This window comes from Peromyscus californicus, unplaced genomic scaffold, assembly GCF_007827085.1.
Source record: "Peromyscus californicus insignis strain IS unplaced genomic scaffold, ASM782708v3 Scaffold_11__1_contigs__length_118956290, whole genome shotgun sequence".
NCBI lineage: Eukaryota > Metazoa > Chordata > Mammalia > Rodentia > Cricetidae > Peromyscus > Peromyscus californicus.
This window is the reverse complement of record NW_026294402.1, coordinates 58,301,189-58,321,757: the sequence shown is the minus strand read 5'-3', so window position 1 is coordinate 58,321,757 and position 20,569 is coordinate 58,301,189. Positions and strand designations below refer to the sequence as shown.

The 20,569-nt window shown below is 46.7% G+C and overlaps 1 protein-coding gene across 4 annotated transcripts in view; it reads right to left on the bottom strand.

Annotated features, from left to right (window-relative positions):
* The window catches only part of Aagab (alpha and gamma adaptin binding protein), a 45,197-nt gene that overhangs the window by 17,683 nt on the left and 6,945 nt on the right, over positions 1 to 20,569 (bottom strand). For 3 of the 4 annotated variants that reach the window (XR_008223230.1, XM_052763503.1, XM_052763513.1), the window contains exons 2-5: positions 11,771 to 11,961; positions 11,552 to 11,648; positions 11,195 to 11,284; positions 6,752 to 6,835 (exon numbers count right to left, since the gene is read on the bottom strand). Coding sequence is in view for 3 of the 4 variants with exons in the window: in XM_052763503.1 (XP_052619463.1) it covers positions 6,752 to 6,835; positions 11,195 to 11,284; positions 11,552 to 11,648; positions 11,771 to 11,961 (462 nt within the window). In the remaining variant the exon portion in view is untranslated. The remainder of the gene's footprint in view (positions 1 to 6,751; positions 6,836 to 11,194; positions 11,285 to 11,551; positions 11,649 to 11,770; positions 11,962 to 20,569) is intronic. The other variant, XM_052763523.1, reaches the window with a different exon arrangement.

The window sequence follows — 20,569 nt, the reverse complement described above, 5'->3', positions numbered from 1 at the left end:
GCTGGTACTGGGGTAGAGGCCCAGGGAACACACATCATTGACAGATAAAAATGTTTTACCACTGTTTTTAGAATTATAGCAGAGTAAAAGATATAGCCCAGCAGAGCAGCATAAAAAGATGCTCTATCTGATAAGGGCTTTGATTTCATCATGCAATTGATTGCTTGTAGAATGGTGTCACACAGCTCTGGGCTGTTACTTGAGGTATTCAGTCTCGAAAGGATGAGTGATCACCTGGCAAGGATGCCATTATGCTCCTCCTGCACTACTTAACAGACAAGCTCAGAGGCTCCTGGGAGTCCTCTGCCCGTCCAGTGCAGTAGAGAGAGGCCCATCTGACCATTACTCAGTAACAGCTTACGTTAAGTGGCTCTCAAAACCCCTCAGAGGTGAGGATAGCTCCTGATACAGATTCTTCTGCCCCTATTGGGCTCCACTAAGAATCACTCAACTGAGGCATGCCTAAACTCGCCTTCCCCTCACCTGGAAGACTGGTACCTTCCTGGTTTCTCCTGGCCTTCACTATCACACAGCAGCCTCTTTCAGTCAGACCAGTGGGTCTCAACCTTTTTCATGCTGAGACCCTTCTTCATGTTGTGGTGACCCCAAACCATAAAAATTATTTTTGTTGCTACTTCCCAACTGTAATTTTGCTACTGTTGTGAATCGTAATGTAAATTTTTTGGAAATCTAGGTTTGCCAAAGGGGCCGTGACCCCCAGGTTGAGAACCACTGAGTTAGATCATGCCATCTCTCTATTCCAAGCCTTGGAGTAGCCCCTGGTTTCACCTGAGTAGACACCAAAGTTACCTAGATGATAACTTTGAGCCTCAGTCGCCAAGATCTCCACCCCTTCTCCCATGATCTCTCCCCTGTAGTCACAGGGAGCACCTAGCTCTTCTTCAAACGTACTGGGTGTGCTCTCACCCTACTACATACCCTGTCAGGCTGCTCTTCCCCCCAGTTTACCCATGAAGGGACCTAACTTGACCATCCTGTTTATACTGCAGTCTACCCCAAACTCAACCCCCCCCGTTTCTCTCCCCCACTACCTATCCTAACTCACTAATCTCCTGTTGCCTACTGACTAATACTGTTCCCCCACAGGGAGCCTCACAGGCGCAGACACTAACTGTTCAGTAGTGTATACCAAGCACAGAACCTAAACACAGTGTGTGTGTGCTCAGCAGATAATTCCTGAATGAACTTCAAATCAGAACCTAAACTCTAGACCAAGGAGAGCCTGGAGGCCAACAGAAGACGATTCCAGTGGCCACCTGTGCAGTCTGAACACTGACATAGACGCAGGCGCCAAGATGCACAGGTGACCCTAGTGTTGTACTAACTACACAAGACACAGACAGGTTTGGAGGGAGACGGAGGGGAGTCCTCACTACCTTCCCCTTTTCCAAGGTGAACTGGTTCTGGCCCTGTCTCGTCTTTCTTCCTGCGGCTTTGCAAGTCAGGATTCAGGAATGTGAGAAAGCAGGTCCTGGCTGCAAAAGCGGAAGCTACGGCAGCTTCCAGAATGCCCAATTCACGCTCCCCGATTACGCATCTCTCACAAGTCAGAACTAGATGACCATTCTGTGCCAGCAGTTCTCACCATGGCCACATAACTGAGTCCCCATGGCCCTTAATACTGCAGCTGCCACCTCCCCACCACTTCCCTCCTTCCTAGTAGAAATGGTCTGGATGCACCCCAGAAAGCACAGGCTGCGAAGCCTCCCAATGTGCAGCCAGCACTGGAAGCCACTGGTGAAGACCAACTTCATCCTATAGATAAAATATAGCCCAAGGTGGTTAAAAGCAAACCGCCTGCTCCTCTTTCCAAGGACCCTGAGTTTGGTTCCCAGAACCCACAGCAGGCAGCTCACATGTAACTCCAACTCCAGGGGGTCCAACGCCCTCTTTAGGACTCGGAAGGCATTGCAAATACATGCACCTCATCCCACATACACACAATCAAGACTGGAAACTGTCACCTGAGAAAACTGTCAGGGGAACAAGGAGACTGGAGGAGACTTTCTTACAATAATTCATAAACATAATATGATTTAAATGCACAGAGTTAGAGCATAAAGGGCTCTGGGAAGTCAAGCCTCACCTCAAACCAGTCAGAAAGTCTAGGAGGGCAATCTGCGTACTACTACTTACTAAGTTCCCAGGGTACTGCATATCCCAGCCTGGTAATAAGTGTGACATTTCTTGACCTCTGAGCCTAACTCACATTGGATACTGTGAAATTAAATAGGTTAATGGACATCATCTATCTCACGGATACAAACATTAGTTGTATAGCTTCCTTTTATTAAGAGATAACATTCACATGGTAACATTCACATATCAAAGCCACCCTCTTTACAGTATCGAATTTAGTGCTTTTAGTATAATTACAAAACTGTGCAATCATCTTCACCAAATTCAAAACTTTTTTTTCATGTTCTGATAAGGAAATTCCATCTCCTTAGCAAACCTCCTTCAGTCCCTGGGAACCGCTAACCTATAGTCTGCCTCTATGGATTGAATTGTTCTGGACATCTCAGCACAGTAACACAGAAGCTCTGTGCACAGCAGTTGTGGGGGCTTACCCTGGTGCAGCTTGCACCGATCTTTTTAGAGCTGAGTAACAGTCCACTGTATGGACTTACCACTGTTTTCTGGGGTTGTTTCCACCTGTGAGCTATTACGAATAACACTGATATGAGCATTTATAATGGTGTTATACACGGACGTATTTTCAGCTCTATTGAACACACCTAAGAGTACAATAACTTGGTCATATGGTAACTTTAAGCACAACTTTTTCATTATTGTTATTTTTTGGTATTTCATTGTGTGCATATAATGTTTTTTGGTCCCCTTCATTCCTCTCCATTACCCTTCCTCAGCTGCTCGCACGCTCACTGAGCCAATCTTCTTCCCGACAGGTCTCTCTCCTATTTTCATGGTTGAGTTCGGGTTTTTTGTTGATGTTTTGTGGCTTCTTTTGTGACTCACAGGGTTTAATTAGGGCTGCATGCATGAGAGGTTATTTACTGGGCAACTTTAACAGCAGTCACATCACAGAAGACAATGACTCTCCCTTCCCAGCAACCATTAACTGCCAATAGCTCCTAAGGTAGGTGGGGCTTCATGAACCCCTCTCCCCCCCGTGATGGACCACGGATGGGCCCTTCCCCTATGCCTAACTTTGGATTTTCGGAAAGCCTACTGTGTGAGTGGGTAGACAGCTTAGCCACTGCAGTGCCCGCAGTGCGAACAGAAGGCCCTGAGTGTGTCCCTCCACCCTAGGTGGAGGCATGTGCTCGCAATCCCAGCACTGAGGAGGGAGAGACGGGTGGGTCTCAGGCTCACAGGCTAAGCCAGGACAGCCTAGCCAGCAAGCCCCCAGTCCCAGTGAGAGACTGTCTCAAAATACAATGTGGGTGGCTCCCAAGGAACAGCATCCAAGGTCGAGCCCCGGTCTCCTCTACTTGCGGACCCTATCCCACACACGTACACAACGTAGAGGAGAGGAAGGCCTGGAGGCAGCAGCTGCTGTGGAAGATGGAACTTGCTGGCATTCCCATCAGAAAGGCTCAAGGTTCTCGGGGGCGGAGGCGGCAGGGTGCCCTGGGAGGATACTGTGGCCCACCACACAGTTTCACAGAGCTCTGAGGCTCTGCAGGAATGTGTCTACTTCCAAAGACCAGCACCTCCACTTCCACATTGCATGCTTCTCCTAGGAGGAGACAGGCCATTTCCTTGATAATATAGACCGTGGTCCTCTTAATTTGGGGTTTTAGCTAAAAGCACATCAGTGTCCCAGGACTGTCAAGAAAACAAAAAACAAAAAACAAAACAAAACAAAAACAAAAAAATGATACTTCAGGGCAAAGAGCCATGCAAACCCACACTCTGCCACCCCCTCGATTCACACTTAGGAATATTGTTCCAGGGTGCACATAGAATGGCACTGGGAATATTTTTGCTCAAAGAAACTGTCCTAGCTTGCTCTCCATTGCTGTGATAAATGCCCGCACCAAATCAACTCCGGAGAGGAAAGGGTTTATTTCAGCTTACAGTTGTAGCTGAGGGAAGTCAGGGCAGGAACTCAAGGCAAAAAAGGATGCAGAGACCATGGAGGAACACTGTTGACTGGTTTGTTCTCCATGGCTTGCTCAGCCTACTTTCTTATAGAACCTGGGACCACCTGCCCAGGGGTGGTCCCATCCACAGTTAGCTGGGCCCTCCCACATCAACCATCAATCAAGAAAATGCCCCACATGCTTGCCCATGGGCCAAATGGAGGCACATTCTCAACTGAGGACATGGGAATACCCTCTTTCCACATGACCCTAACTTGTGTCAAGCTGACAAAAACCAACCAGGACAGAAGCAAAATATGTTCAGCGCAGCTTGTGGATGTACATGTTCAGACCTCCCAAATACCTGAACCAGTCCCTGCTACAGAATGTGACAGAATTGGCATACACTATGCATCCTTCCTGTGGACCTTACCCTCTCTGTATTACCTGTGACAGCTAATGCAGTGTAACTACTAAGGGGGTCCCTCTCATACTGTTGTTTAGGGAACAGTGACAAGAATATGCACGCACACACACACACACACACACACACACACACACACACACACACACAGAGATAGATGCGTCCCTTCCAACCACCTCCAATCTGTGGTTTGTTAACTCCAAGGACATGGAGGCCGTAACTATAGTGGGAGGCTACAAAGCTATAAATGTGAATTATAAGCCATCATTTCTTTAATGTATGAAATGGGGGTCAGAGTTTTCAAAAGATTAAAGCCAAAAAAGCTTCATTGAATTTCTAGCTATTTCAAGAAATTGATAACAGGCAGTACTGAACAGAACTTTATTCTAAATTGATCTAGTTTATGGACCATATCTTAAACGTGGTTTATACTGTACACAGTCTAAAGCAGTAGCTTGCTATGACCAACGCTCAACAGAGATGAAGGAAGGAAGGAAGGAATGTGTGAATGGACGGAAAGGACCCATCAGACATATCAGTCTCCCTAAAAGTAAAGTAGGAAGGATGAAGGAGACAGGGAAAGAAAGGAGAGAGAAAATTACCTAATTGTCAAGAAGAGGCTTTGCCAAGCACATGGTAGATGAGAGGACAGGGTGCCAATCATACTTAACACTCAGTGTCTACCAGGAGCTGGGATGAAGCACCCTGCACCCCCCAGCTGGCCATCCACTTGCCCTTTATCTCAGGGAAGACAGGCTAGACCTACTGTCAATATGGCTTTTCTCATTCTCCTCTGTAGTCTCACCTAACACTGCACACTTGAACTGCAGTCCCCAAACCTCAAAGCTAATCCGAACCTCTAATGCAGCAAAATGGACACCTCTATTTGGAAACAGGGAAAATTAAAATGGGTCACGTGACCATAGGGTGGGCCCTAATTCAGTATTGCTGCTGGCCTTCTAAGGGGAGATATGAACAAAGTCGTGGACAGAGGGAGAAACCATGGGAAGATTAGAAGTAACAGTGTCACACCAAGAAGTGACGGAAACCAGGACCAAGGTCTGGGCAATCCTTCTCCAGCACCTTGGAGGGAGGTAGCCCTGACACCTCACGGTAGGACTTCTGACCTTTTTCTAAAACTGTGAGGCATTAAATTCCCTCTCTTCTTTTTTTTTTTTTTTTTTTTTTTTTTTGGTTTTTCGAGACAGGGTTTCTCTGTGTAGCTTTGCGCCTTTCCTGGAACTCACTTGGTAGTCCAGGCTGGCCTCGAACTCACAGAGATCCGCCTGGCTCTGCCTCCCGAGTGCTGGGATTAAAGGCGTGCGCCACCACCGCCCGGCTAATTCCCTCTCTTCTAAGCCATCTAGTCTGTGAGCTGGTTCCTAAAGGCCGAGCGAGCTAATGCAGGATCCAAGAGCTGGTGCCGGTCAACTACAGACTACATGTCAGACCCAGCCTCCCAGCCCCCAACAGCCACCACCATCACATCACTCAGGGCCCAAAGCTCACCCTCAGGATGCCGCAACAGCTCACGTTTCCCTGACCTCGGAGTCTACTTCTACCTCCAACACACCACCCTAATGTCACCCCCCAGAGATGCCACCTCCGGGTCTCACCACTTGCTACAGAAGAAAGCCCACTTCTCCCTGCCTAGTGTTCTAACATCTACAGGAGCTCACACTGCTAGGTGAGGCTCTCCCAGGGTCTTTATGACACAAAACCCTTGTTCTAGGAGCCATGCCTCCTCCAGCTGAGCATTCTCCCCTTCCAATCTTGACCATCCCATGAAGAATGATACGGGAACCCATGCTCTCCTGGAAGCTCTCTCTACATCAAGACTAATGCAGCAGTCATGTCTCTGATTCTGTGGTCATCACACCACCTTGCCTGTATACCTAGCATCTGAAAAGTACACACAAACTCCATTAACACAAAATGTCCAAAAAGAGCAAAGACAGAGAGTACTATAAAGAATCCCACAGTAGACTAGGAAGATCCTTAATGATAAAGATCTTATTTTAAAATTTTAGGTTGTTCTTAAAGTCAAAGACAATGTGAGGCATACTGTAACGTTCACACGCTTGCTGAATTACCTATTCAACACACATTAAACATTCCCAGCTTGTTACTTCTGGCTCTTCCTTTAACTGAAAACTTGAGAATGGGAACAAAAATTTCATAGAATCCTAAGTTCCACATAGATCTACGTAATTTAAAATATGTCACAAGGTAAAAACGACAACATCCAGTTACTCACCATTCTTCATCACGACATTGGACCAGACATTGGCATTCAATGCTTGTACAATCCGCTTTACGCCTGTAGATTCAGGGAAGTCATCTATCAGGGAGAGAAACACACAGATCCATACACATATCTAGATAAACCCACACATTCACATATGTGCCTAGATGTCCCCAAAGCCACACTTTCAAATAACTGGGTTTAGTCATCTTGTTTATTTGCTGTTGCTTCATAATGTACTGTGTACCACTCACAGTAAAAGAATAAAGCAACACAGAGCTCAGAGCTCCTGACACAAAGTCACCATAGAAGAGAGCTGTGTGATCAAGCGTTCTCTATCTCCTCCCCCATGGCATCCACTCACAATTTCCAGAAAACACAAGCTCTCGTGAAACAACCACAGTGTAGCATTAAAGACACTAATCTCTGGGCTGGAGAGACGGCTCAAAGGCTAAGAGTGCTTGCTGCTCTTGCAGAGTTTAATTCCCAGAACCCATGTCAGGTGGTTCAACTGCCTGGAACTTCAGCCCCAGGGCAGTGACAATGCCTCCACGTACACCTGCATGCACACTTTAACATAATAAATCCTTACAAAATAAACTAATAAACACCTCGTCTTGGCTATCTATACAGGATGAACTTCCAGGGGCTGGCTAGATGGCTTAGTGGGTAAAAGCACGTGTGGCACAAGCCTGGTGACCTGAATTTGATCTGTGGGAGAAGGCCCTCTCTGTGGGCTATAAGCTAACTCTCTGTGATGCTGTCTTCCACTGCAGACTATTACCACCTGTTACCCATTAACTCTTTTTAAATTTAATTAAAAAAAATTTTTTTTTTTCATTTTACACACCAGCCACAGATAATCATAGAAAGCGGTTTGGAGTCAAAGCTGAGCTGGGACTGGCAGCAGCGCAGGGAGCCTGGAATCCCAGCTACTAGAAGGCTGAGGCAGGAAGTGCTCATGCTGGAGGCCAGCCTGAGCAACAGAAGCTGAAGTCCAGCTTGGCAACTCAGTGAAACTTTGTATCAAAAGAGTAAGTAGGAAGAAGGCTGGGAGATGTACTCAAACTCAGAATGTTTGCCTTCGGTTCGAAGCCAGACCCAGGCTCCTGCTCCCGTACATGACCAAAAAGGGCACGCAGCAACTGCTTTAGAGTTCGTGCCACCCTGTCTCTAGAATTTGGTGGCTCTACTTAAAACAGTGTGGCCTTACTCTCCGCCAGCAACCAGTACCCAGGCATCACTGTGTCCAGGAAGCACAGGTCCTTCAGACATGAGGAATATAAGACTTCAGGTGGAAAGGAATGGAAGAAATAATTCACACGTGGTGGGTCAGAGAGAGAAGAGTTTGCAGAACTCATGTCTAGTGGTCTAGCCTGCTCTGGGTTAAATAGGATGAAGAGAGACTCAGGCATCAGAAGTTCTGAACTTGAACCTGGGCTCTGTCAGTTACCAACCATTTACTGTATGATCAAGGGAGTGGCAGGGACAGCAGCACTCTGAGGACCTCTCCTGGAAGAACGATGGTGGAGACTGGGGACTCACTGGTGTACTCTTCCTCTCTACTGGAAGCTCCTGCAGGCAGGAGCCACGCCTAACTGAGTTCATCACGCCCGCTGCCTAAGAGTGCCTGAGTGACAGCCTACAGCAAATCTAAAGGATTGCATCTACCAACCCAGCAGCACTACATGAGGATGAAACTGGAAATACCCAACAAAGATACGTTTATCCTGCTGCTGTCTGGATGAAGAGAAAAAGCCATGTTCATCTTAACTAGAGATGATGCAGTTCTTGAAAGAAGTACTCAAATTTAAGACACTAAACCCAGGAACCAAAAATACAATCTAATATGAAGAGCTAGCAGCAGTAACATGAAACTTGATAAAATAATGAATGTGTGAAAAGTACCCACAAATGAAGGATGAAGAAATCTGGCTTTGGAGTAGTTTGCATTTAAAAATTCTAGAAAGGTTTTATTACCTTGTGAGGGAGACCAGCTCCCTCTTTTATTTATGCCAGGGATTCTTGAGCAGGGAGAAATGAGGAATATCTAGATAGAAATATAGAGACAGAAAGAAACACAGGATAGCCTCGGGAGGGCCTGGGTCAAAACCCACCAGCCCCTTCTGTCTCTGCTAAAGGGCTGTTAAAGGAATGTCAAGGGGTGGAGCAAAGAGCTCCCCTAGCACAGCCAAGTGCAGACCATCCCAGACACCTGGTGACCATGCATGTGGTCCAGCCATCCCCTAATGCAGCCCTGCTCAGACCTCACTAGGAAACCTTTGTGGGCTCTTACAACCTTGCTCTAAGAGACATGTCTCAGAAAAATTTGTTTTAAGATTTGCTGAATTAGGGCTGCCAAGATGGCGCCGCAGGCATTAGAGCTTGCTGTGAGCCCGATGACCTCAATTCCCACCCTTGGTCCACTGTGGAAAGAAAATCGACTCCCAAAAAGTTAACCTCCAACCTCCATCGTGTGTGCCATGGGACATATGAGCACCTGCACGCGCGTGCGCGCGCGCGCACACACACACACACACACACACACACACACACACACACACACACACACAAATAATAATAAATACAAAGACAGGTACTGTTTGCAGAGCAACTCCCTGGTAGAAAGGAACAAATTTCACGACTATAACAGTCAAAGTTAACTCCAAGGACATTATGAAGAAAAGAAGGTCAGAAGTAAGAAATTACACATGTTCACATACACCAAGCTGGGCACAAGTTTTAGGGAACTTAAAAAAAAAAGGAAAGGAATATTTCATTTGCCAACTTTCAGTATTCTTTATGATGTTAAGAGTGAAAACTAGCTGGGTGGCAGTGGCACACGCCTTTAATCCCAGCACTCAGGAGGCAGAGGCAGGCGGATCTCTGTGAGTTCGAGGCCAGCCTGGTCTACAGAGAGAGATCCAGGGCAGGCACCAAAACTACATGGAGAAACCCTGTCTCAGAAAACAACAACAACAAAAACGAATGAAAAGCTGCTTCCCTATTTCGTCTCATCCTGACCTACCTAGCACTTTCATCCACACTGGCTTCCAGCCTGGAAGGTCTCCTGGGACAGCCTGCATCTTCTAAGGCCCCGCCCACCAGGTCGCTTCAAGTCCAGCTCCTTCTCTACTTCCTCCCCAGGAAGAGTCTGACACATTAAAGTCGGGGTGCCAAGTGCTCTCTGAACCACACACAGGAATATCCCCATCTCTGCAGCACCACGACACCACATTCCTTCTTGATCTGGGGACATTCCATTCGGGAAACTCAATTATTTGTGAATGTAGCTTATGGTTCACTTTTGGTACCAAGTTACAAGATTCTTGCGGGCCAAAATCTGCCTCAGTTGGGTCGAGTTCATACAGGTACACTTGGAAAGTGAGAGGATGACAGGAGTGGAGAGACAGCTCAGTGGTTAGAACACCGGCTACTCCTGCAGAGGGCCCAGGTTCAGTTCCCAGCACCCACTTCAGGTGCCTCACAAACATCTGGAAATGCAGTTCCAGGGGGTGGATGCCCTCTTCTGACCTTGGAGACACACTGACACACACACACAAACATAAATAAAAATTTAAAAACAATCCCCTCCCCCGTGTCTCTTTCTGTCTTTCTCTGTCTGTCTCTCTCTGCTTTCCTTTCCTTTTCTTTCTTTTGTAATGGAGAGGTGGCTCAGCAGTTAAGAGTGCTGGCTGTTCTTCCAGAGGCCTGGAGTTTGATTCCTAGCATCTACATGGTGGCTCACAACCATCTGCAACTCCAGTTCCGAGGGATCTGATGCCCTCTTCTGGCTCCCTAAAGGCACCGGGCATGCATGTGGTACACAGACATACATGTAGCCTAACATTCCAACACATAAAATAAGAAGTAAATCCTACCAAAAAGAGAGAAAAAGAAAAGAAACCAAAGGTCCAGAGGGTTATGGGAGCGGCAGAAGGCAAGCGATGTGCAGCTGCCCTGGGGGAGGGGAGTGGGAGGCTCTGAGCTTATTTTTGGCTTGGGTATCAATAGGTCTGGCATGCCTCCTGAGGTTTCTGGGAATTCAGCCTCAGCTTACTATGAATTCAAAAGAAGGAACATAAACTCCACAAACACAGGTCTCACTATCCTTGGCTGGCAGTGATTAAGGACCGAGAAATGGCAACGGTTTAAGCAGTTACCTCTTACTTTTATCTATTTGTGCGTGCGTGCGCGCACACACACACTTTCAAAAACTCTAAAATGGGTGGTAAAATCCAGCAAGAAAATGATGACAGTGCTGGTAGGAACATATTAATGGGTTTTGCTCAAAGCTTTTTAACCAGCTGGAGAAACTAGCATTTCTGGGCTCTTGCTGTGAGCACCCTACCCTAGGCTGGAACAATCTCTTAGGCCACAACCCTGCCCTAGGCTGGAACAATCTCTTAGGCCACAACCCAAAGCCAGCCAGCTTCTCCAGACACCAGCACTCACCGTCCTCCTCAGGCAGCTCCTCGGGGTTGAGCTCCACCAGCTCGAAGCCGTGTTTGATGCACCACTCTTGAGCCTTCTGTCGGTTTATTCCTAAGACAACATGTAAAGGATCTAAGTAAAACGACCGCAAGACACCACCAACCTTCACCACTCTTCAGGGCCTCCCTCCGCGTTTCCCCCAAATGTCAATGTCATTCCAAAGGCATCTAGAATTAAGCTACATAAATGTAAATGGCCCAGCCTCAAAGTATGCTGGAAACGACATAAATCCTGTAGGATTTTCATGGTGTAACATGACGAGCTGAAGACACAGATGTACGCTGTCTTCACGGAAGGGTACATGTCAGAGGCTCTTACCAGCTTCACACACTCTATCACAGACCAGGATCATCACCTCAGGTAACCACGCTTCTGCCAGGGGAAGCCATGAGGAGACACTGTCAAGACCCGATTTCTGCAGGGGCAGAAACAAACAAACATGAAAAGACACACTGAGGAGCTCAGAGAACACAGAAGGAAAAGCAAGCCTGTGACGCTGCCGTGTGAGTGAAGGCACCCCTGGAAACAAGAGCTCACCTGTGTGCTGTCAAAGTAAACCACGAGCGCCTGCACCGACCCGGCGATCTCGGCAGTGACCAGGAACCTGCTAGGCACCACGCACAGATTGACCTCCGCTGAATAGTACTTGTTATCAATGGTCCAGGGGTAAAACCGCACCGTGTCACCGCAAGTTGCTTCCACACCAGCATCTTCTGTTCCGAGGATATCTAAACAAGCAACACAGTATCACCACGAAGGCACAAAACCAATGCACCCTGGTCGATTTGTCTAGTGAGATAACCAGATGAACCTGGAGCCTCAGCTGCTTCCCTTTATATAATGAGTCTAAAGAGCCCTGAATTTATTAGGAGATCTTTCTTCTAATCATCATTAAAAACAATGGTGACACTTTATTTATTTTATTTTATTTTGCAGTTTTGGGGACTGAACCCAGGACCTTTCAGTACTTGTCAAGTACCACTGGGCTATATTCTTTTTCAGAATACAAAATTGATTAGCTTTAGGTTAAACAGTAGCCAGGGGGAGGGGGAGCACTTTGATAAATACCCAGAAAAGAGCAAAGAGAAGAGAAAGAATGAGGGTATATTAATTTTGTTATGTAAGTCCTCCATGGGAAGTAGATGACTATAAAAATTCCTAACTGCTTTGCACTTACTGCACAAAGAGAGGATGAGCAGATTAAGGCTAAGCCATTAATAAAATAGAGCTGCGTATATTCCTTGGGCTAAATGCTTAGACATTAATTCAGTTAATGAAACAAAATAATAGATACTGATAAATGGCCCCAATTCTATTTATATCCACTCTTTCAGCCTTTGAAAACCACCCAAATCCTTATTTGACAAGAGACACCCCTCTGGCAAATTTAAAAACATATCAAAGCAAATTAAATGTTTTTCATTATAAAAAAAATCTTTCTGAAATGTATGTGCTGTGCAGGTAGGAAACCTTCACTGCAGAAGATGAGTCAATGATGGGCGAACACACAGAGCTGTGGTCTCGGAGCCGTGGGAACAGTCTGGTCCCGGCACCATACAACATTTAGAAATGGCAGAGGTGACTGGCACTGTTCTCAGCCGAGCTCCATCGCCCACATCATCCCACCCCCTTCACTTCAGTCAGAGGTGGAGGAGGTGTGTGGGCTATGTGCACAGTATGTGCAGCTGTGCAGACCCGTGTACGTGCACAGAGGCCAGAGGAGGACAGCAGGTGCCCTGCTGTCTCTCTCCACCTTCTTCCCTTGAGACAGGGTCTCTCCTCAAACCCTGAGCCATGCCGGTGTTCAGGAAGCCTGTGATTCTCCAAGGGTTATATATGCACCTGCACCCACGCCGGATGCCATTCCCCACGTGGGACAACACTCGGCGGTGGGCACTGGGATTCGAACTCATCTACTTGCCCAGCAACTGCCTTACACACTGAGCCATCTCTCCAGCTCTTGTCTTCACATTTTTGCCCAAATCAGAGATATTACTCTTAAAGAAATGGATCTGTAAACATATCTGAAACTGATCCTCTACCTCTTTAAGAAACTGGCAATTCTGCTTCACTTATAATCCTTTATTTAGTGTTAATTCCATAGCAACCAGCTACAATGTTCCTCACAGTGCTCTATGACAGCTCAGGTGGGCATGCAGCAAGAGGACAGATGAGCTATTAAAATCAAAGACTCTGTTTTCACATCAATGTCTCATTGAGCAAACAAACCACAACTCCTAGACCAAAGTCTACCTCGCAGTCCAAGTCAGCCCTCCAAGCAGAGAGCAGTCATGTTTCTCAGAGCTTCATCACCCAGCCAACATAATCCCATCATGTCAACAGCACACATGGAGGAAGGCGACCCAAGCCAGGAGATACTGCAAACACAGACACAGGCTTTGAAAGGGTGGGAGGAGACAACATGAAATCGGTCCTCATTCTTAGCTAATTAAAAATAATGAACTGGCTGTTTTTTAAAGGAGAATACAAACATCAGCGCTGTTAAGAGGCAAAGGAGAAATCCAAGGGACTAAGTCTCATCGCTTACCACTATCTCCTTAGTCCTGTACTTAAAAGCTGGAATCTATTTGGGGTTATGCTTTTTTTTTTTTTTTTTTTTTTTGGTTTTTCGAGACAGGGTTTCTCTGTGTAGCTTTGCGCCTTTCCTGGAACTCGTTCTGTAGACCAGGTTGGCCTCGAACTCACAGAGATCCGCCTGCCTCTGCCTCCCGAGTGCTGGGATTAAAGGCGTGCGCCACCACCACCGGGCCTTGGGGTTATGCTTTTTCCAAATCAGTGTCTTCAATACAAAAATACAGTCAATTAAGTTGCAAGTACAGGTTAACTGCAACCATGACCATCTGGATTGACTAAGGGGTTGCACACACTAAGAAGCACCGGATGGTATGCTTTAGATGGGCAAACTGTATGCCGCAGACTGTATCTTAATAAAGTTTTTTAAGTAAATAAACAAAAACAAATGGGAGGGTAGTTCTTTCTCTTTTTGCTATACTCAGATGGGAATAGGACCAAAAAGCCAGGAAGATGACTTTTACTTTTCGGATGTTTTAATAGCTGCCTGGGTTGTTTTATTCTTTGAGCTGACTCAGACAAGTGGATAGCCCAATCTACTTAGCAGCACTTATTTTGTTTTTAGCATGTGATATCTAGTCAGACTGTCCAGTAAAGCTGGGCATGGACTTTGTTATCACATCTGCACCATGTAAGAACGAGGGGGGGGGGGGAGGAGGAGGAAAAGGAGTGGAAACTGCCTTATTCCAGTTCCTACTGTCAATATCAGGGTAGAAAAAAGGAGACCACGTGAGGAAGCAGAGCCTAAAGCTGCTGACGCCAGAGCAGCAGCTTCTTCTCCTGCTTCCTCAAGATGCTGACGCTTGCGACCTGGGCACGAATCTACGCCACTCTGGAGTATAACCACAAGACACACACATCCTTGGACCTAAAGACCCACTGTCCCCTCTGGACCAAACAGGAACAGCAGAACAAGGGGACCATTCTGCGAAGCCATTTACAAACTGCTCACGGCATCTGAGTATTTGTGCCAAAGCTGCACCGTAGTTCTGAGGGTCTGCTTGTGTTTGTACGGCCCAAAGTACCCTCCCTTCTTTGTCCTTCATTCTGCCAAAAGTGGATGCCCTCAACTCCACCGGGTACAAATAAATTCTCAGAGCAGCTTCACCCTCCAGCTCTCATCCACGTGGCCACCTGGTGGAGCTGTACCACATAACTTTTTAAGAGACAAATGAGATAACTGGTTGCCAGGTTTGTTATTACACACTAGGATTCACGCCTGGAAATAGTCCATTTGTGGTGCCTTCACGTAAGATGTTAACACGTCAATCCAGATCCAGCAGCAAATCCAACCCCCACTCAGTTATCTGGCAAGTGCAAACAGCAGTCCCTACTTGAGAACCTGCTCTTCAGCAGGCAGGGAGTCTCCAGCCACCTCCGCCTGTTACTTTCTCACTTAGGTAACTTATTTCCCCTACGGCCGCAGAAGAGTCACTGAAAGGAAAGATTAAAGAGATGTGACAGAGGCTGTGTGCACGATGGCCAGTGGAGTGACCCAGCATCCCTGTCATGCTCTGGCTGGGCTTTGTGCCTCACCTAGGAGAGCACGCCAGTTTGGCAAGCAATCAAAGGAAAGAGGACGTAGTAAGGCTGTGCTTTAGAACTGGTGAGAGGTGAGCCTCTTTTTAGCAGATGAGGAAGCAGACTGAGGTTCAAGGGTCATTCTCCAAACATCACACATACCATTTACACACATGTGCGTGCATACATATATACCTGGCTTCTTTATATCTAGCCACTCTCAGCCCCGAACAACAAAACAAATGCATTCCAACGATGACACAGTTCACTATGCCAGGAATTATCCATGCCTCCTTCAGCAGTATAATGAGAATACTTAATACCAACAGACTTAATGGCCAAATCACATTTTCCATGGCTGGAGGGACGTGACACTTGCCACTGAACATCAGGGAAATCCTTCCAAAAGCAGTATTATTCTGAGAATGCAGTTTTCTTGAACTTCAGATCCTCCTGCCTCCACCTCCCTAGTGCTGGTTACAGGGTGTGGCGTGCATCTGGTTTATGAGGTGTTAGGGCTGGAACCCGGGGCCCACTGCAAGCTAGAGAAACACTTTACCAACGAACCACATCCTCAGCTTAGTTCTGATTCTTCTGCAAGCTGAAACTGCCTTTCTAGCCAGGCTTCGGTGTCTCCCATTCCAGCTCCGAGAGTCTTTCACGGTCTCCTCTCTCCTGCTGACCCCACAGTCCCTCTTCCTTCCCTCCATGCAGCCAGCACCAAGGAAGCAGGAGAGACCACAGGGAACTGAGCTGCCCCAGCCCTGCAAGAGTCTGGCTGGAGGGACCTGTGTCATACACCTCAAACACAGACCAAACCCCTTTTGTGGCTTCAAGACGGAAATGTGCAAGAAGGTGCAGGGACTGAACGTGGAGGCGGCCCGAGGTGAATGCTCACTCCCATGGGGCTAGAGGGATGGCTCAGCAGTTAAGAAGACCAGCTGCTGTTCTAGAGGACCTGCGTTCAATTCCCAGCACCCACACAGTGGCTCACAACCATCTGTAACTCCACAGCCACCAGGCACAAATGTAGTGCACAGATGTACATATAGGCAGAACACCATACACATAAAAACAAAACCTTTAAAAAATGCTCATTCCCCAAATCCCAACCCAGTGTCCTCTATGCTACTGTACTCCTGACTTGTGGTTGGAGCCACATGCGGCTCTTAAGAGGAAAGAGTCTCCTCTATCAGGATGCTCTGGGGCCTCTTTTCTTTTCCAGCCTGACCATCTTGTAAAATATGACGTCTCAAAGTTTTCTTTTCCATTGTTGAGGCAGAAGAGAAAGCAATTAGGAAAATTACAGAAGGCAGCAGTCTGACGTCAGCCAAAGGGGAAGACAGCCATTAGGAAAGAAGAGGACCCAGGGAGATGCGGCTTGGGAAGAAGCAGCAGGTAAAAGTGTTAGAAACGTCAACATGCCTCTGCTGTTGCAACTGGCATAATCACAGGGCCCAAACTCTGAGAGAATGTCTTCTAGGGGTCAAATGCTGTCACACTGCAACACAGAAAACCACACACACAAGGGAGCTGTGTCAAGAACCCCAGCTGTTAAAACTGTGTTGTAGGGCTGTGAAATCATCCTGAGAAATGTCAGCAACTCCTATCTGGAATTCCCTGAGCTGTCCTACACCTCCTAGCACAAGCACAGGTAGCCTTTGTTTGGGGGCCTCGGACAGGTCCCTGCTGGAAGCAGTGTGGAGATGCTAACACAGCAGGGTGGCAGAGCTGCACCGTGCAACAGCGATTCCCTCTGCTTCTAGCACTCCGTACCTCCCTGGCCTCCCTTCCCTCTGCTGGCCACACTCTAAACTCATGTCTCCACATGCCCTTAGGCTTTTTATATCACAGTGGAAAGTTTGAAAACTTGAAGCAGAGGAAATCCAACCCAATCCTCCCCCTTTGCTTCCAGTTTACTTTCTCCCAGTAGTCATCTGGAATTGGTCATCATGGCCTCATCTTAAAATAATTGTGTGTGTGTGCGCGTGCATGCTCGAATTCTCTGCTTGCCTTTAGAAGACCTCACAATGCAATAGTACAAACACCCAAGAATATAAAGAAGCTGGCAGGAAGTGGGAGAGAATATGGCAAGGTGTTTTATGAGAACCAAGCAGAACCCATCAGTCTTTACATGATGTGTGCAAAGACCACTATTACCCAATCCTGGGGGTTGAACTCACAGACAACTCCTATCCAGATTCTGCAGAAAGAGAAAACATCTCTGAATTCCATCCCTTTAAAAAACTTTATTTTATTGATGCATATATTCATGTGTCTGCTTATCAGCATGTGTACATGTGTTCAGTGTTCTTGGAGGCCAGAAGGGGGCAACGGACACCTTGAAACTGGAGTTACAGGCAGTCATGAACTGCCTGCTGGTGAGTGCTGGGAACTGAACGCTGGTCCTCAGCAAGGACAGTCAGTGTCCTTAGCAGGTCAGCACCTTCTCCAGCCCCTCATCACTTTCATACATTCAAAACTGTAGTTCCAATTCCATCCAAAGCCATGGTTCCCCGGGGACATGATCTGGTGCCCCACAAACGTGTGTGGACACCTGGAGACTTTCTTTTTGGTTGTCCCAAGTTGGGAAATGGCACTAGTGAACAGAGGACAAAAATGCTTGCTCAACAGCACAGCCCCAAACAACAGAGCTGCCCGGTCCAGAATGGCAACAGAGTGGATGTTGCGACTCCCCGGCTTAGAGGAAAGAAGCCCCAAAGCAGTGAGCTAGCACTGGTCATGAGCAAAACAAAAATCCTACAGTACTAAGTGGGCGTTTTCCTTTCTCATAGAACTCAAAACAGTCAACACACCCAGAGGAACCTCTCACTCCAGGTACAAAGGTCTTCCCCTTGTACTGGTAAAATGTATGTCCGCCTAATCTATTGCACGGCTTCTTCAAATATTAATAAAAAAAAAAGTATTTGACAATTAGTTCTAGATGCCCGAAAATAACCTCTGAATATTTTCAGTAAGAAGACTAGATAAAACTTATTCCATGAGATGATGCTCTCATTCTGCTCACAACGCAGGTGACTGGGGTAAATATTTAGGTATTTACAATAGGTGGCCCGGGTAAAGACATCAGTAAATATCTGTGGAATAAAGTTAACTTACTGAAAATTGGGTAACTAAAAAGAGACTACAAATCAGTGGACACACTTCGCCCCAAGAAAAGCCCAGCAGAATTCAGACAGAACCACAGCCATCCTACCTGCACCTCTATGCTCCTTATGACCAAATGACTGCACACTTTCCTCCCCTGGACAGACAGATGTTGTTCAAAGCCTCAGCTGGCAGGTCAGAACCAGCGGTCAGGTCTGCGTGGAAAATTAAACCCGAAGCTGGTTGTTTCTGAACTCTGCCAAACATCATAAAGGCTCTTTGAGTTTCACAACTGTCCTGGGTTGCCGAGACCTGCGTCAACCTTGCTTCCTGGGTAAGCTGTCTGCAGAGATCTATTTGAGGTACCTGTGCACCAGCTCCAACGTAAATACAATGTCATGTCCAGACTGCCATTCTTGCCAGGAAAGTTACCAACAACTTTCAGACTTTAACCTTATAAAATGATTTTATATCAGATTTGATTATTCACTGAATTCACAAATAAATTCAGTTATTGCTGAAAGAATTATATGGGGCAAAAGTCACCGAGTTGTTAAAATCACATGACCACTGCATGCTGTCTAGAATGTTCTTATCTTCTACCGCACAAAAGCCAGCAGTTAGACAGACACCCCAGAAATGAAAGTCTGTCTAGACATGCTCGAACCTTCCAGGGGAATACAACACTGTCCCAAATGGTCCTATGCAATGCAGCTAAGGCACAATACAGGTATCTCTTCCCACGCTACACCACCTCCCACTGACTGCAAAGACAATGCCTGGGAACCCATGCCCGCATCAACAGCACATAACACTGAGTGTCACGCTTCTCACGTGAAGTCAGATGTTCCGATCCACAGATAAGAAAGCGAGCAGCAGGCACCTACAGAGACGTTTTCATTTACGATTTGACTGATTCAATGCATTTCCCACCGAAGGCTCCAGAGGTCACACACCAGGACTGTAAACTTATTTAAGAACTGTCCAAGTTCTTGCATCTGTGGGAAATCTTCTGCCATTTCTCCAGTCTCCACGTTGACAATGTGTAGTTCTAGCTGCCAAAATGTTACGTCATGTTTTGCAAGAACAGAAAGATGGATTAAATCTTGGATCCCCAACTTTTCTGAGTGAACGACTTCGGAACAGCTCAATTCACGGTGTCCTGATTACGCACGCACAGCGTGGTCTTGCTTGTTAAGGCCCTTTGGTCTGAGGAGGACCGCCTTCTCCCTGTCTGACTCCTTCTTAAGCTAATGACAACATCTTTCTTGGAATAAACACAAAAATCTCAAGTCCTAACATTAGCCGGAAAACGTAAATGTATTAAGCATCACAATAAAAAAGAAACCAGTTTCTGCCTCTAATTTCCAGGGGACATCATTGTTCTTAGTCTGACAACTGACTGAGTCGCTGTGGTAACAACTTGGGGTGCCTGTGGTAGATCTCTCTTCCATCTGCCGAAGAAAATAAAGACCTGGAAACATGACTGAACCCGAGGCATCTCCGAGCAGACCAAAGGCTCCACTCAGATTATCTCCAGAACTGTAGGGAAAGCAGTTATGACTCAAGCCCTCCCTGCTGTCGCCAAACAACAGACCCCACCCTGAAACAGGAAAGTCCTCAGTAACTCAGAAGCCCTTCCAAGCACTGGAGTCTGGGGGATGCAGAACACTCCCGAGAATGCTTGTTTTGCCACAAGAAGCAACATCATAAATACTTGCTCTGACAGTCTCCAAAGCCAAGTTTGTCCATCAAAGAATTGAGCTTTTTTGGTCTCACTGTTTTAGAAACCTCAGAACCAGAGAGCAAGGGCTTCTAAATTCTAAATGCAGAAAGTAAAATTTTCCCTGTGGATATAGCTCAGTGGTAGAGGGCTCCTGTAAGATGCACAGAGCCTTAGGTTCGATATTCTGCACTACACAGGGGGAGGACCATATTTTCTAGTCAATAGTTAGGTGTCTTGTTGTGGGATAATCTTTTTGTACACTGTAAAGATATGTCTTTGCCAAGGTGCCTTCTGATTGGTTTAATAAAGAGCTGAATGGCCAATAGCTAGGCAGGAGAGGTTAGATGGGATTTTCGGGGAGAGAGAACAAGAGGAGGATTCTAGGTGGG